The 15,570-nt window shown below is 40.6% G+C and overlaps 1 protein-coding gene across 7 annotated transcripts in view; it reads left to right on the top strand.

The window, feature by feature from the left end:
* LOC135198078 (sex-lethal homolog) overlaps nt 1–15,570 on the top strand; it is a 299,138-nt gene that overhangs the window by 134,819 nt on the left and 148,749 nt on the right. For all 7 annotated transcript variants that reach the window (XR_010310722.1, XM_064225499.1, XM_064225502.1 and 4 more), the window contains exon 5: nt 14,837–15,009. Coding sequence is in view for 6 of the 7 variants with exons in the window: in XM_064225499.1 (XP_064081569.1) it covers nt 14,837–15,009 (173 nt within the window). In the remaining variant the exon portion in view is untranslated. The remainder of the gene's footprint in view (nt 1–14,836; nt 15,010–15,570) is intronic.

Genomic DNA, 15,570 nt, shown 5'->3' with positions numbered 1-15,570 from the left:
TTTATTTATTTTTTTTATGGTTTTCTGGGCCAAAGTTATGCTCTACTTCACTGCATCCAATAGTATTGTATGTATTTTCATATTACTATTGTATTACAAAATACAAACATCAATCAGTGTTTTGGTTTGGAAATCAGCTGAGGGCAATTGTGAGGTAAGTTTATTTTGCTGTATTGAACTTGCTTGTAGTTAGCATAAGTGAATCTCTAGATACTCTGTTTATATGGAACAAGATTATTTTATTTTATACGAAGTGTTTTCAAGTCAAAATGCCACTTGAATCAACTGATTGCTTTCAATATTTTTACATTTATTTCATCAGAATACTACGAGCTTTACATATTTATCTTTTATTGCAGTAAAAACGGTAAAATGTGTTCTTTCATGCCAAATAGTTTTGATTAAAATACGTTTCTCTCAAATTTTGTTACGGTTGAGTTTGATGGTACTACTATATCAAAGTTTGCGGGAGTTTCCTCTTATGTTGCCAATGCGCAATAATTGTCGTTAGCAGATGAACATTCTTTCTTCAGTTTCAACTACAACTTGCCATTAAATTTAGCAGTATATGCCCTTGCCAGTCTTTTCTCCATAGCGAATAAGAAAATAGTAATACAGGCAGTCCGTGGCTTACACTGTTCCGAGTTTGTGACGTCTTTCAAATATATTCATCAGAAATTATTTCCTAGCTTACAACACACGTTCTAGGGTTACGACGCCGATCTGACAGAAGAAATATGACTCCAAAAAGGCAAAATACTTTACATACTTGAGTGATATTCAACTACATATAATGTTCAACCCCATTGTTACTGCATTTATTAGAACTTTAGCATATGTCCCTTATAATGTTGCGCTTTGATTCTAGCAATAAGCCTAGCCTATGTTAGCAGTCGCTACTGTAGCCTAGTCTATGCTTCTGACGTCTAAACCTAAGAAGCTATAAAAGCTTAGAATATGCCAATAAAATGTATAAATAATCAGTATGTACTCATTTCAAATAATTATTAATTAACAATTAACTATAATAAACAAACAAAAAAAAGCTTCCAACATTTTGTTTCCGTTCAACACTACGAGTAGCGAACGATCGCCAAGCAACCACTTTTACCTAGCACACAGTATAGTAATCATAAATTTTCATTATCTTTCTTCAACTACTGAAACTACCAAACAGTATAATAACCACTCATTTCTATATTTTATCCTATCTTTACCTAATGGAGATACTGAGTTACCGACAGCCATAATGAAACATAATTACATTAAAACAGAAGAAGAATTCTAGAAAATATTTGCTGGCTTTGATGATAGCAGTCTTTGATTAATTTCATATTTAATGATATTTAATTCACACCTTTTTTTTTTTTAAATGTAGTGTATGAATAAGTTTTTTAATTTACAGCATCCTTTTACCAATAGAATAAAAAAATACGATTCTTTGTGAATCATGAATGAAGAAGTTATCAAGTGATGAAATACAAATGGCGGTGACCAGTAAATGCTTTGTTTACATTCGGGAAATGAAGGTACACTGCACTTATTATAGCCTAGAACAGCCGTAAATTAAAAACAACATAATAATAATAGATTCTCAGATAAGTAAAACAACATATATATTTATTGTCATGGTTATTATACAAAAACAGAAGTTTGTCGACTTCTGTGGAAACAAATGCTGCTTTGTTGACTTCGTTGTCATGAAATCCAAAGAATGTGGTAGGCTTAGCCTAATCCCTAAAGTTTGCACTTTTTCAGTATAGAAATAACATAACAATGATAAAAGTTTCTCAAATAAGTAAAATAACATTTGTTTTTATTGTCTGTTGTCGGGGAATCCAAAGCTTAGGCTTAGCCTAGTGCCAAACGCTTGCACGTTTCTAAAACTAGCCTATACTACATGTAATGTTCAGTCCCAAATTTTAGGCCATAAAATTGGTCTTAAAATATCAGACCTTACAAGAGTATATACATAAAACAATATTTTAAGGTTTTTTGATGAAAAGCACAATAAAAATGCAGATAACATAGTTATCAATATCTTGGGAGTAGACCCTCTTTTAAACAAGTCTTGTTGAAAAGGATTGCTGCATGAGCTCCATTAATTTTGTATAGAGTCTTCTCTATTTTCCTTATTAAGGATTTCTCAATGTTGCTGAAACTGGCAAGCAACGTGCCAAAGGGGATCGTCAAATCCAGTGTAGTCATATTGAATGATGTTTATTACTGCTTATATATGCTATATACATATATTACTGTTACAAGTCTCTCTCTTCTCTCTCTCTCTCTCTCTCTCTCTCATCCTCTCTCCTCTCTCTCTCTCTCTCTGACGTTTCGCCCAGATCTGCCAGGGCATGGTCACAGCGATGGTTGCTGGAGGACTGAATCTTAGTGGTGAGTCCTTCGCTATATATCATGGTCATGCGGGCGCTCACGGATGCTCCTGCAGGACCCGGAGGGTGCTCCACTTTCCATTGGCTGGCGGCCAGGCGTCGGAAACTCTCGAGGCGCGTTGATCTTCTCAGGTGTGTTGCGTCACCTGGAGCCGGGTTTTCATTGGCTGCGACCGTGGTGACGTCACTCCTGGTATTTCTACCAACCTCTTCGATATTGGCCCCGTTCCTGGGCGCGGTGGTGTTCTCATCTGGAGGGGGGGGGGTGGCGGGTCTTCCTTACACAGGTGGGCAGCAGGAAGGGTTCCTGCGTCGTATTAAGGAAGGGTTTTTGCTCGAGGATAAATAATGCCTCAAGGAGGCGTAGGCGTCTCTGATCGGGGGCTCTTCCAATTATCTTTGTGTTTTTTACGATATCCTCACGCACGACGTGCTGTTGGTGGGCGGTGAGGGCGTGGTGTTTTATGGCACCGTTCTGGGCGTGACAGGAGATCCTCTTAGACAGTCGTAACGTTGTCATACCGATATAAATTCCAGGACATCCTTGGATAGGGCATGTGTACTGATAGACGACGTTATTCTGCTTCAGGGGATCTCCTGCAGGCGGGGTAGGGTTATTTCTCATAATCAGGTCCCTTGTTCTGTTCTTATAATAGATTATAAGAGAGAGCCTCTTCCCTTCCTCCACGGGGGTGACGTTCTCTTCTACAATCTTCTTAAGGCATCTCTCCTCTTCCTTGTACCCGTGGTGCATGAAGGACTTGTAGAAAATATGTATATCCTCGGAGGGGGGATTCTCTTTATTCTCTCCGTCCTCCATGTACCATTTGTTCGCCAGCCAATGAAAAGTGGAGCACCCTCCGGGTCCTGCAGGAGCATCCATGAGCGCCCGCACGACCATGATATATAGCGAAGGACTCACCACTAAGATTCAGTCCTCCAGCAACCATCGCTGTGACCATGCCCTGGCAGATGTGAGAGAGAGAGAGAGAGAGAGAGAGAGAGAGAGAGAGAGAGAGAGACTTGTAACAGTAATATATAGCATATATAAGCAGTAATAAACATCATTCAATATGACTACACTGGATTTGACGATCCCCTTTGGCACGTTGCTTGCCAGTTTCAGCAACATTGAGAAATCCTTAATAAGGAAAATAGTTATCAATAGACACCCAAAGCATTCTAAGTAAGGTTTTCTTAGGATTTTTGATGATTTTCGACAAATTTTTGGCTTACGCTGATTTTTGGCTTATGACGCATCACAAAAACGGAACCCCATTGAAATAGGGGACTGCATGTATACTAGAAGTATATCCGTCCTATCTACTTAACGTCATTTGTAACATAACTACATGTGATGGTTGAAATGCAAGCAAACTGCTGTTGATATCAGATTCAGTTGTAGCAAATCAGCTGTTTCTGGCTGTATGCATTTACACAACAAGTAGTACAATATTCCTTTTCCAGTATACAATTTCTTCAGTAAAAGAGTAAATAATTAACATTAGAAATACTGAGTAATAGCATAAAAACATTGTAAAAAGCGGTCAGTGCTTCCAATGAACTCTTTCTGAGGATGTTTGTGTTTGTGGCTTGAAGCATGGTTCGCAAACCGGAAAAATTTTTTTGTTCCTACATGATATACAAACCCTCGGTCCTTTACATAAGGAATTACTTTCAGCGTAGTTGGAGTTACGGCTGTTAAATTCTTGAACAAGGTGGTTAGGCAGTAACTACTGTGTGGCAGGCCAGCGTAGTTGGAGTTACGGCTGTTAAATTCTTGAACAAGGTGGTTAGGCAGTAACTACTGTGTGGCAGGCGGGTAGCCTTTCCGGATGTAAACACTCCACTTTACTTTCAGCCTTCTTCCGATGAAGATGTATTTTTGTGAGCTCTTGCTGACTGGCCATTGCTCATTTTCCCGGTGGGATCTTTCATTTTTAATTTTTTGAATAAATATGTATATGTATACTGTGTTTGATATTAATAATTGATTGAATTTAATAATTTATATGTAAACCCTTGATAGCCACCTTTTTACTTTGTGTTAAGGGTTGGCGGCAAAGGTATGCCAACATCTATATTAGTACATACTTTCACGCTTTAGTGTTAGGACTAGGCATGTACTCATCTGAAATTTACACTTACGCTTTGGGAATTACTGACGGGAACTTCAGAGGTTTGTCCTTTGTTTTTTCTGGTAATTCCTCTCCTCCTTCATCCTTTCGCTAACTATCGGACGAAGGTAGAAGAGGGGAGCTGTGTGGTGTTGGTGTTTGGGGGATCTCCACTCATTTTGGAGGGCGGTGCCTTTGGATGCGAGAGGAGTATCCTTATTACTTTAAATCATATTTTCTTTCTTTTACAGGCTTAAAGTGGTGATAGTGATTATAGCAGTAGATGGTTGGATAGCTCTTTGTGTTTGTTATCCTAACCTTGGAATTGTACGTGTGACTTGTAGCATGCTGTGACATGGGTCCTCGAGTGTGTGTGTACTGATCCCCTACTGGAAATCATATTCATTTACCACTGCTATTGTGGAGTTACGTTATTGGACAAAGCCTTTGCCGCTGTCCTGTGATTAACTACTCCTGATGATAAATATACCTCCTCCTGTGGAAGAAGTCTCGCAGAATTTGGAGAAATCGAAGAGGAAGAGTTTGTCAAGTGTCGTCATCCTCCTCTTCGGAATCATCATATTTTCATCAGTCTCCCCCCCAACGACTTCTAAGGCTCTTTGCCGTAGAAGGAGAAGGTAGTCTTCCCCCTCCCCCACCCCCCTAAGAAGTCTCGTCACGGGACTTCTAAGGGTCTGCCTCCTCAAACTGAGGAGGCAGTTGGGTCTTCTGCTGGATCTCCTATTCCTTTAGGAACGGGAACCGTCACGCTGTCCCTAGGGCCTAGCGAGTCAGGAGCCATAGAAGCACAAACTTCGGTTCGCACTTCTGCTGCTAGTCCTAGAGGTTCTGCCCCTAAGACTAGTTCTGTGTCGGGCGCTCATTCACGAGTCCCCAAGTGCATGTAAATCCTCAGATTCGCGTGCATCCAGAGTCGGTGACACTGAGTCCGCTCAGCGTCATGACTCGGGTGGAAGAAAGGAGTGAGTCGCTGAGGTGACTCGTGCCTTGCCCGGTGATCGCTCTCACTGTGATTGCTCAGTTCCCAGGGTTGATGTGACGGTCCTGCGAGACTGTGCATGCAGAGAATGGTGAAGGCCTCGACAAGGACTTGGACGAGTCTGAGGGCGGTATCGGCTTGCTTCAGTCAGGTGCATGCTCAGCCCCACCCAGACGACAACGTTCATGTGACTGACCGGTCTCTGTGGCACTAGACATTTTCACCTGCCATATGAGAGTTTCGTAACCCTCCTCGGGAAAACATTTTTCATGACGATAATGCTTTCCAAGACTCCTGGAGCCGCCATCACCGTGGTTGACGTGACGTGGCGTCTCGCTGGACCGTGCACACAGAGACCGGTGTGGGCTCCCCTATTCAGTCCTCTTGAGAGGTTTCGGCCTCAACAAGGACTGGGACGCGTCGGAGGACAGAATGGGCTGTCTCCTGTCAGGTGCATGCTCAGCCTCACCCAGACTATGGTCACATTTGCGGCAAACGTTTCGCTTGCCGTACGAGAGTTTTGTAACCCTCCTCAGAAAAGCGTTTTCTCCAGACTGTAATGCAAAACCAGACTGTAATGCTTTCCTAGACTCGCGGAGCTGCCATCACCACAGGTTGATGGCTGCCCATGACTTGGTTCTCCTGCTAGTTCCACTAGCAAGGTGAGTGAGAGCGTCCAGTCTTCTTCCCCTATTCCCTCTACTTCTGATGGCTATGGAGGGGTGAGGTGAATAGGAGGGATCCTGCAGAGTGCTCTCCGTAGGATTCAGGGTTGCGGGACTACGTTCCTGAAGGGACATCTGGGTCCTACCAGACGTACGTCCACGTTATTGAGGAAGGATCTTATATGCCCGTTCCTCACTGATTTCTACCGGAGTTGAGGAGGGCCCCCACCCCAATGATCGTTTGATGAAATTCGGGGGTCTCGCTAAGTGCTTAAAATTCTTTGGAATGTTTAGTGCACTCTGAGTGCTTTGGTATTCTATGATCTGCAAACACTTGGGTGAAATGAGAATTCCTGATAATTGTTACTACAATAATCGGGAATCTCGCTGAATGCTCAAATTCTTGGAATTTCTGGGATTCTCAGAGTGTTATGGTTTTTCTGTAATTTCCAAAACATTCCCGGTAATTGTTATTGCGAAAGTTGGGAGTCTCGCTAAGCCATTAAATTCCTTGGAATTTCTAGCGTTCACAGGGTGATTTGGTTTTCTGAGATTTCCAAACACTTGGGCAACGGGTGTTCCTGATGATAATTGCAATAATCGGGAGTCTCATCGAGCGCCTGGATCCCTTGGGTTCGTTGGTGCTCCCCAAGTACTTGGCTTCATCATATTGCTAAGTATGAGGGCGAGAAAAGGCTCGCCCAATTATTGTCATACAAGTCAGGTTTTTTTCCCACTGAGCATGGAAATTCTTACGATTTTTAATGCTCGCCAACCGCTCTCACTACTACGAGTGCTTGGATGGCGAGACGAGTCTTTACCAGTACAGTTTGGTTCGGAGTTATGTAGAGCTTGGAATTGCATGCAACACCTTCTGGGTGAATGCTCAAGTACCGTCCTTGTGTATTGGACCTTAGAGTCCAAACACGTAGGACAGAATACACAATCCCTCTTATTCTTCCTCTCGGAGCTAGAGGAAGGTATTCTCTGCCCCTTACGAAGTCTTGCTTTGAGACTTCTAAGGGTCTGCACCCTTTCCATGGAGAGGAAGTAATTGGCTCTCTTCGGCTCACCATGCTCCTTCTGGAGCGGGAACCTGGACGCTATCCACAAATATAGTATCTCGGGAGCCCCAGGAGTTCTAACCCAGGGAACCCAGGTTCGTTCTTCTGTCAGGTTCCAAGGGCGCTGCTCATGGAGCTGGGGCTGCGTCGGGTATACACGTGTGGGTTTGTCCGAGTGTACAACCCCCAAGAGGGGGGTTGTACATCCACAGTCAGTGATAGGTAGTCTTTTCTCCATCATGATAGTTGCGCAGGATGAGAGAAGGGACCGAGCCGCGTTGATGGCTTGGACCTACCTGTGAAAGCCAGAAAGGGCTATTCTTCAGGTTCCAAGATCAATTTCGCTGTCTCTCGGGAGAAGGCAACTGAAGGAGATAGGAGAAGGTCCTCTGTGTAGTCCTCTTCATGAGGTTCGATCACAGAGAAGATAGATGCGTAGCAAGACATGGCAAGTTCTCGCCAACTTTTACTGCATTTGACTCTGGGCAACTTTCGCTCGTGTTTGCGTGAACAAAATGGTTGTAGGAGTAAATGCTTCATTTAACAGAGGGAAAACATCGCAAGTCAAGGAAGAGCGAGCAAGATCTGTCAATCCTCCTCTCTTTTTTTGCCTCTACTTCCTGGTTATACTGGAATGACAAGGAATAAAGAGGGATTCTGTGGAGTCTACTCCTCGGAATTCGAACCCAAGAGACTGTTTATGGATCAATCCTAGGATCTTACTGAACTTATGTCAATCCGTTCAGGATGGATAGCACCGAGGGGTTTAAATGCCTCTCCAGTGCTACTGTTTTGGGAACATCCAGTTTGGCTTGAACTAGTCATCTTTGGTATCCTGTTATCACCGTAGAAGTCTCCCTTTGGGAGATCTTCACCTTCACTCTCTTCATTAGAGAATGGAGGAGGTCTACTTCCAGTCCTTATTCTTGTCCCTCGAATGAAGAATTAAGGTGGAGTGCGATGTACAGGAACCTACAAATATACTATGTATATTTCTCTCGCAACATGCTTCTGTTATCAGTTACATTGTCCAAGTAGTAGGCACATACCTGCATTGTCTGAGTAGTAGGCGCATACCTGTAAGTTAACTCTTCTGGTATGTGACCGAGACAAATAATACCTTTTCTTAATTGACCTGGAACTCAGGACGGCCTTTCGGGCCTCCCAAGAGTGACTGGTTTTGATTTTGAGATAACTAGTGGTATTGTTTCCCAACAACACCACAGTATTTGCATCATCACCGAATAGGAGGGTTTTCTTCCCTCCCATTTCGGTTAACCCTCTTACGCCGACTGGACGTATTTTACGTCGACATTTTTTGTCTCTCGTGTGCCGACTGGACGTATTTTACGTCGACTTACAAAAGTTTTTTTTAAAATTCGCGGAAAAATACTTATAGGCCTACCAGCCTAAAACTTTTGAATCACACGCCTTGGGGGATGCTGGGAGTTCACAGATCAAGGTGTTGTTTTGTTTACAATCGTTACGCAGGCGCGAATTTCTTTCTTGCCTCACTAAAAAGTATCTGTGACACATCTCGTAAATTATTTTGTCACTTTGACATAATTTTTGTACCATTGTAAATTAGCTGTTACATGAAGTATTATATATGAATACAACAATAAAATACTCATGATTGTAGCTTTTATCAGTTTTGAGATATTTTCATATAACGGTAATTGCCAAAATTTCAACCTTCGGTCAACTTTGACTCTACCGAAATGGTCGAAAAACGCAATTATAAGCTAAAACTCTTATATTTTAGTAATATTCAATCGTTTATCTTAATTTTGCAACTAATTGGAAGTCTCTAGCACAATATTTTGATTTATGGTGAATTTATGAAAAAACTTTTTCCTTACGTCCGCGCGGTAACTCTTCCGAAAAAAAATCATACATGCGATTGTGGTAATGTTTGCACCATTTTAAAATTAACCGTTATATAAAGTTTTATATATGGAAATGTGCGCAATTTCATGCACAATACAACTAAAAACAACCCATGGTTGTAGCTTTTATCAGTTTTGAGATATTTTCATATAAATAACTATAATTGCCAAAATTTCAACCTTAGGTCAACTTTGACTCTACCGAAATGGTCGAAAAACGCAATTGTAAGCTAAAACGCATATATTCTAGTAATATTCAAGCATTTACCTTCATTTTGCAACAAATTGGAAGTCTCTAGCACAATATTTCGATTTATGGTGAATTTATGAAAAAAATAATATTTTCTTTACGTCCGCGTGGTAACTCTTCTGAAAAAATCATACGTGCGATTGTGGTAATGTTTGCACCATTTTAAATTAGCCGTTACATAAAGTTTTATATATGAAAATGTGCGCAATTTCATGTAGAATACAGCAAAAAATAATTGAAGGTTTTAGCTTTTCTCATTTTTGAAATATTTGCATATAAATCACGATAAATAGAAAAAAACCATGTTCGGTCAACTTTGACTCTACCGAAATGGTCGAAAAACGCTATTGTAAGCTAAAATTCTTACAGTCTAGTAATATTCAGTCATTTATCTTCATCTTGAAACAAATTCGAAGTCTCTAGCAAAATATTTTGATTTATGGTGAATTTAAAAAAAAAAATCTTTCCTTCCGTGTGCGGATTCTCCGCCACAAATCTCCGAAATGCGTACGTCCCATTCTCGGAATATTTGCTCCTTTTCATATTAGGCATTTCATAGAGTTTTATATATGAAAATGTGCGCAATTTCATGTAGAATAAAACGAAAAATATTTGAAGGTTGTAGCTTTTCTTATTTGCGAAATAATTGCATATTAAAAATATATATAAAAAAATTCGACATTCGGTCAACTTTAACTCGTCTGATATGGTCGAAAACTGCAATTGTAAGCTAATACTCTTACAGTACAGTAATATTCAATCATTTGTCTTCATTTTGAAAGAAATTGGAAGTCTCTAGGACAATATTTAGATTTATGGTGAATTTTTGAAAAAAATATTTGTTTACGTCCGCACGTTACGAATTCATGCATTATTTTGTGATAATATTTTCTCTGTGTTGCTTTTATCGTTTTACAATGTGTTATATACCAAAATGATCGCAATTTAGTGTACATTACAATGAAAAAAAGTACCCTGTTACCTTTAACCGTTTTGCGCACAGCGCGATTTGAATACAATTATATATGAAATTTCGTTTTTGCGCTATCATATATCGCATTATTTATATATGATAATGATAATTTTTTTCATTTCTGATGGTTGCATACTAAACTTCAGGCAATGACAAAAAAAGGAGCCAAAAATGAACTCTTAATCTTGAAAACTAAGCGCGCTGTGATTTTTTGAAAAAAATATTTTTTCCGCTTCCGCGCTCACTCCAAAACCCCTCCGGCATACGGGAGACAATTTTTTATTTACCGCTCCGGCGTAAGAGGGTTAAAATGCATATACTTAAGTGTATCTTATTTGCGCTCAATGGTTCTAGCCAAATGCATTCCTTCATGGAATGGACTACCAGGCAACTCAGGATGACAACAAGCTGAGCGAGCGGTGTATGTCTCAGCCTCAGTACTGCTTGCTCTCCAAGATATTGCACTATGGTATTGTTTCTCCTCTGTCGAGGATTGATTACCAATTTGAATCTCTGCCGGGCAATTACAGACTTAGGTCTCTGGTTGGCTGGAATTCTCGCTTACGTGTATGCCCATAGCTCTTGCACTCCAGGTGTAACAGAAGTATGTAGCCTAGTCTTCTGCTTCATCACACCTGCAAATTCGACTGCTGCGTTGACTCAGAATGATATTTTTCAGACAATTTGAGTTTGTCTTCAAATATATATTTTGTAATTTGTAAGATATTCAATTATTTTGTGTTCACCCCAATTGTAAATGAATAACGGAAGACTTCGCCTGTTCCCCGCCTTACTAGCTCTGCTTCCAGAGTAAATAGAAATGTCCTCGCTGATCCAACCCACGAGAAGCAGTTCTTCAGGCAGTACAATCCCCGTGTTTTCATTACTGAAAGATGCTTCACTTTCATTGCAAACTCCGACTTTCTCACCGAACAGCAATGAAATTGCGGATCAGCTTTTTCAGTCCTCTGTAAAACAACAGGGATTAAAGTCATCTTCACTGGTTGATGTCATCAACAGGACTTTTTCTATGATCAAAATCTTGAGAGTGCGTGCCTTGAGAGAAACATCATCTCTTCTCTCAATATTGGCGGTGAACAAGATAGACTATATGTTTGGTTGTTCCCAGCATAGGCGGGTGTAATGTTGCCTACATCTTGGATGGGTGGCAGTGTGAGCACAGGCAGTCTGCATCTGTTGATGAGTCTGAGTCCATCATGAGCTACGCTGTTGACTTTGTATTGATTGATCCAGATCAGTCATTACTTTGTCCTATTGGCTTGTTGCTGTACCCATGAAGGATCAGCACCCATCATTGAGTGTTGGCGTCTTTATCCGCTGCGGACTGCCGTTGCAGAAGTGTCTGATGACACGTCTTTCTCCGAGTTACGAGACCGTGAGAGACTTCCCTGCAGTTGGATAGTCCAGTGAATGGTTACATCTCATCACTCCGGAGAATATGTCGGACAGGAAGATAGATGAGGTAATATGTTGGACAGGAAGATAGATGAGGTAATATGTCGGACAGGAAGATAGATGAGGTCTAATTGCGACCATGTTTATATCTTTCTTCCTTAGGGTCTACCCACAGGTTCTTGGAACCTCCTTTCCATGGACCGATGGTGGATGCTTGCAGGTTGTGTTTGCTTGCCTGGCTCCTTCAAGAGTACAAATTGCATCTCGTCTATGGTGTGCAGTTCTAGAGGTAAGAGGGATGCGAGAGTGACTGGCCTCTCCACCTTCCCCACCTCCTCCTTCTACTTGAACTTTCACTGGCTAGTCGGGCGATTGATGCGGTAAGCTTACACATAGAGCTTCCTTTCTTTTTTTCTTATCAGACTCATAGAAGCCATCCCACTCATTCCTCTAGCAAGGGGAGGAAGGAGACTGGCAATAATGCAAACCCTTCCTAGAACTTTGCATTAATGCCTCCAACTAAATATTCTTCCCAGTCCATTTCTGGATGAGTTACCATTCCTCACTCGTTTCAAAAAGGCCCAGAAGTCTGACTTGATCATGCAGCTCCTATCCTCTGATCAAGTAGTCAGAGGCAGGGCACTCCTCCTCGCTCTTACCACCAGGAGGAATAGCCCAGATGTGCAGGACTCCAGTCAGTTCTTCATGTAAAGAACCGAGGGTTTGTATATCGTGTAGGAATAAATCACAATTTTTGGTTGGAAGTAAATTGTATTTTTCCTAACTACAAACCTGAGGTCGTTTTTCATTTATGCCCACCTCATGCCACCCCTCGATCTGAACCTGGGCTGAAAGACAAAGTGGAGTGTTTACATCCGGGCAGGCGGGAAGGCCCGCCTGCCACAGTAGTTACTGCCTAACCACCTTGTTCAAGAACAGAACGGCCATAATTCCAGCTATGCTGAAAGTAATTCCTCATGTAAAGGACCTCAGGCTTGCATAGTTTGAAAAATACAATTTACTTTAAAAAATTGTGATTTTATTGACAATCTGGTTGTAACCCGATTTGTTTGTGACCCTAGGCACTACTGTATTTGGTGCTTCTCAAAAAAAATTAATTTAAACTATCCTAATGTGTGTGTGTGTGTATATATGTTTGTATGTATGTATGTATGTATGTATGTATGTATGCGTATGGGTGCAGGGCTTACTGAAGATATTATAATAATTTATGTATTTAATTGGTATAGGTTACAAAATTTCTTGAAAACCTACTACTATCCAAAACATGTTGCAAAGCTACAAGAGTTTAGGGTATTGTATGTCATTGGTTGGAAGTGTGTAATGTAATGCTTATTGCCCTCTTGCTAGATCTAGTGTTATGGTAGAATAACAATTTGGTAAATATGTAATGTAATGTGTACTGCCCTCATGCCAGGTCTTTGGTAGAATAACCTTACTAGTGTAGTAAGTCTTCTCTAGTAACCTCTGCCTTTGTAATGGCTGTGATAAGTATTTGCCTGGGAATTAAGTCAAATGCTCTTTTGGGAATCACAGTATGTTATATCTCCTCTACTTAGCACTTCTCGTGCAATTGCTCATTATGAAGACTGCGTCTGGTACTGGCCTCTGTCATAAAGTCTGCCTATTATGGATTTAAACTTTTTTTTTTTTGCTGCCTTTCATATAGCACCTTCAAAGCATTTTGCTCGCATACTCTCCTTTTCCTTTTTATACCATTATTGTAAGATTCATCCCTACGTTTTTTATTTTTTTTATCAGGTTTCATATATTCTAGTAAGTAAATAGATAACCTGCTCTCTTGCTGCTTTTATCAAGTCATTTGTTGTGGTGGGATCACAAACTTAAAAAACAAGCGGACAAAATCCCCCCCACATAAACTTAATCAATCTGCCTACCAAACTAACCCTCAGTCAACTTTCCTCTTTATATTACTGAATACACGCAGAACAATTGACCTACACAAACCCAAAAACAAAAACTCAAAACACATGTACTTACCAACTGCTTCTTGACACACTCAGGGCGAGGAGCTGTACTGTCCACTGGTTACAAAGACAACAACCAAGAACCACAACCCTCAACACAACCCCATAACTCAACAACACAACAACAAACAAGGAATACAACCACAACTCAACACAGCAAACAAACAACACCCAGAAATCACAACAGCTCACCAACAACAACAACCCTCAACTAAAACAATTCACATATAACTCAACAGAAACTCACAAGCACAACAAATCTAACAGCACAGGGACAACAACTCTAAGCAAACAATATTAACTTTACATCAACTAAACAACAACAAAACAAAACACAAAACTCAACTGACTTTCAATGCCTTCAACACTTTTCACAGACTGCTGCCAACACTACTGATCTTCACAGGCTCCGCCTAAAAACTGCCTCCAAAACACAGAACTCTAACGGCTAACTCCAGCTGCACCAGCAGATAACCCAGAATTCACCAACAGCCAATTCAATCGTCAACTATCCATCCAGCAATTATGCTCTCTCTCTCTCTCTCTCTCTCTCTCTATCTCTCTTTTCTCTCTCTCTTCTCTCTCTCTCTCTTCCTCCTCTCTTCTCTCTCTCTTCTTCTTCCTCTCAACACACCACAACACCACAACACACACAACACATCCACTACACACACACACACACACACACACACACAAATGGAACTCCATAACTCCTCCATATTGTCATTCTGGTTGGTCTTGGTGGAGTTCCCTCATCTTTAGTCCCCTTATGTTTTCTGTAATGTACTCTTATTCTGTTTATTATGCCAGGTACATTTAGTTCATGTTCAGTTTCTTCATTCAGAATCTTTTTGAAACATTGCCCTCCTCTCTCTTTTTTCCCCCCATAACTATTTCCAACGCAATGTAGGCAGAATTGTAAGAAATTTTTTATTGTGACAGTGAACATAAACTGGGTGATGATGGCATAACAGAGGGGCCTGTAGAGAGCTTGAAAAAAAAGTTATATGTGGTATACTTTACTGTAGGTCTGTACAGTATTCTTTTAATTAATTTCCAGGTTTGATAAGAAGAGCGAGGCAGAAGCTGCTATCAGTGGCATGAATGGTGTTACTCCGGAAGGTGGCACGGAACCGTTGGTAGTCAAAGTAGCAGAAGAACATGGAAAAATGAAAGCAGCTTACTATGCTGGGTATCATGCAGGACTAAACAACACGAGAGGTGGAGGTCAAGGTAAATTTGTATTCACGTTATCTTTTTAACAATACAGTATATTTTGAAGGTGAAGGGAAGGTAATTGCTTTAGAAAATGAGTATGATGGTGAAGGGTAATTATCCCCTTTTTTTTCCCTCTACCAAAGATGTTTTAATGAAAACTGCCTAGATAAGTAAAACATGGGTGGAGGCTAGTCACTGTAGTACTACCAGACCTTATTTTTAAGAGGCATTGAAAATAGAATATTTTTAAGAGGCACTGAAAATAGAATTCAGCAGTGTTGTTTTTCCTATTGACAGGTTGAGTAATTTTTGATCTTACAAAATATAGAAAGAGTGCTATATGTGAAAAACTTAGATTCATGCAAAAATGATAGAAAATTAAGGTATTTCTGTAGATGTTCTGGTATGTTTTTTATTTTAAACTTGGATGCAGAGGAAATTTTTCATTAGGAAAAAATGGAATAACAGATTGGAATATTTTTTTGTACCCCTTAAATCTGGCTCATAATAACCCATTACCTATATATACTGAGCTTTTGTGCATCTTTGCAAACTTTCCAAGGCACTGGGCAGAAG

The sequence above is a fragment of the Macrobrachium nipponense genome, chromosome 21 (assembly GCF_015104395.2).
Source record: "Macrobrachium nipponense isolate FS-2020 chromosome 21, ASM1510439v2, whole genome shotgun sequence".
Classification (NCBI taxonomy): Eukaryota; Metazoa; Arthropoda; class Malacostraca; order Decapoda; family Palaemonidae; genus Macrobrachium; species Macrobrachium nipponense.
Note: the sequence above shows the minus strand (reverse complement) of the source record. Positions and strands in the feature narration are given on the sequence as shown.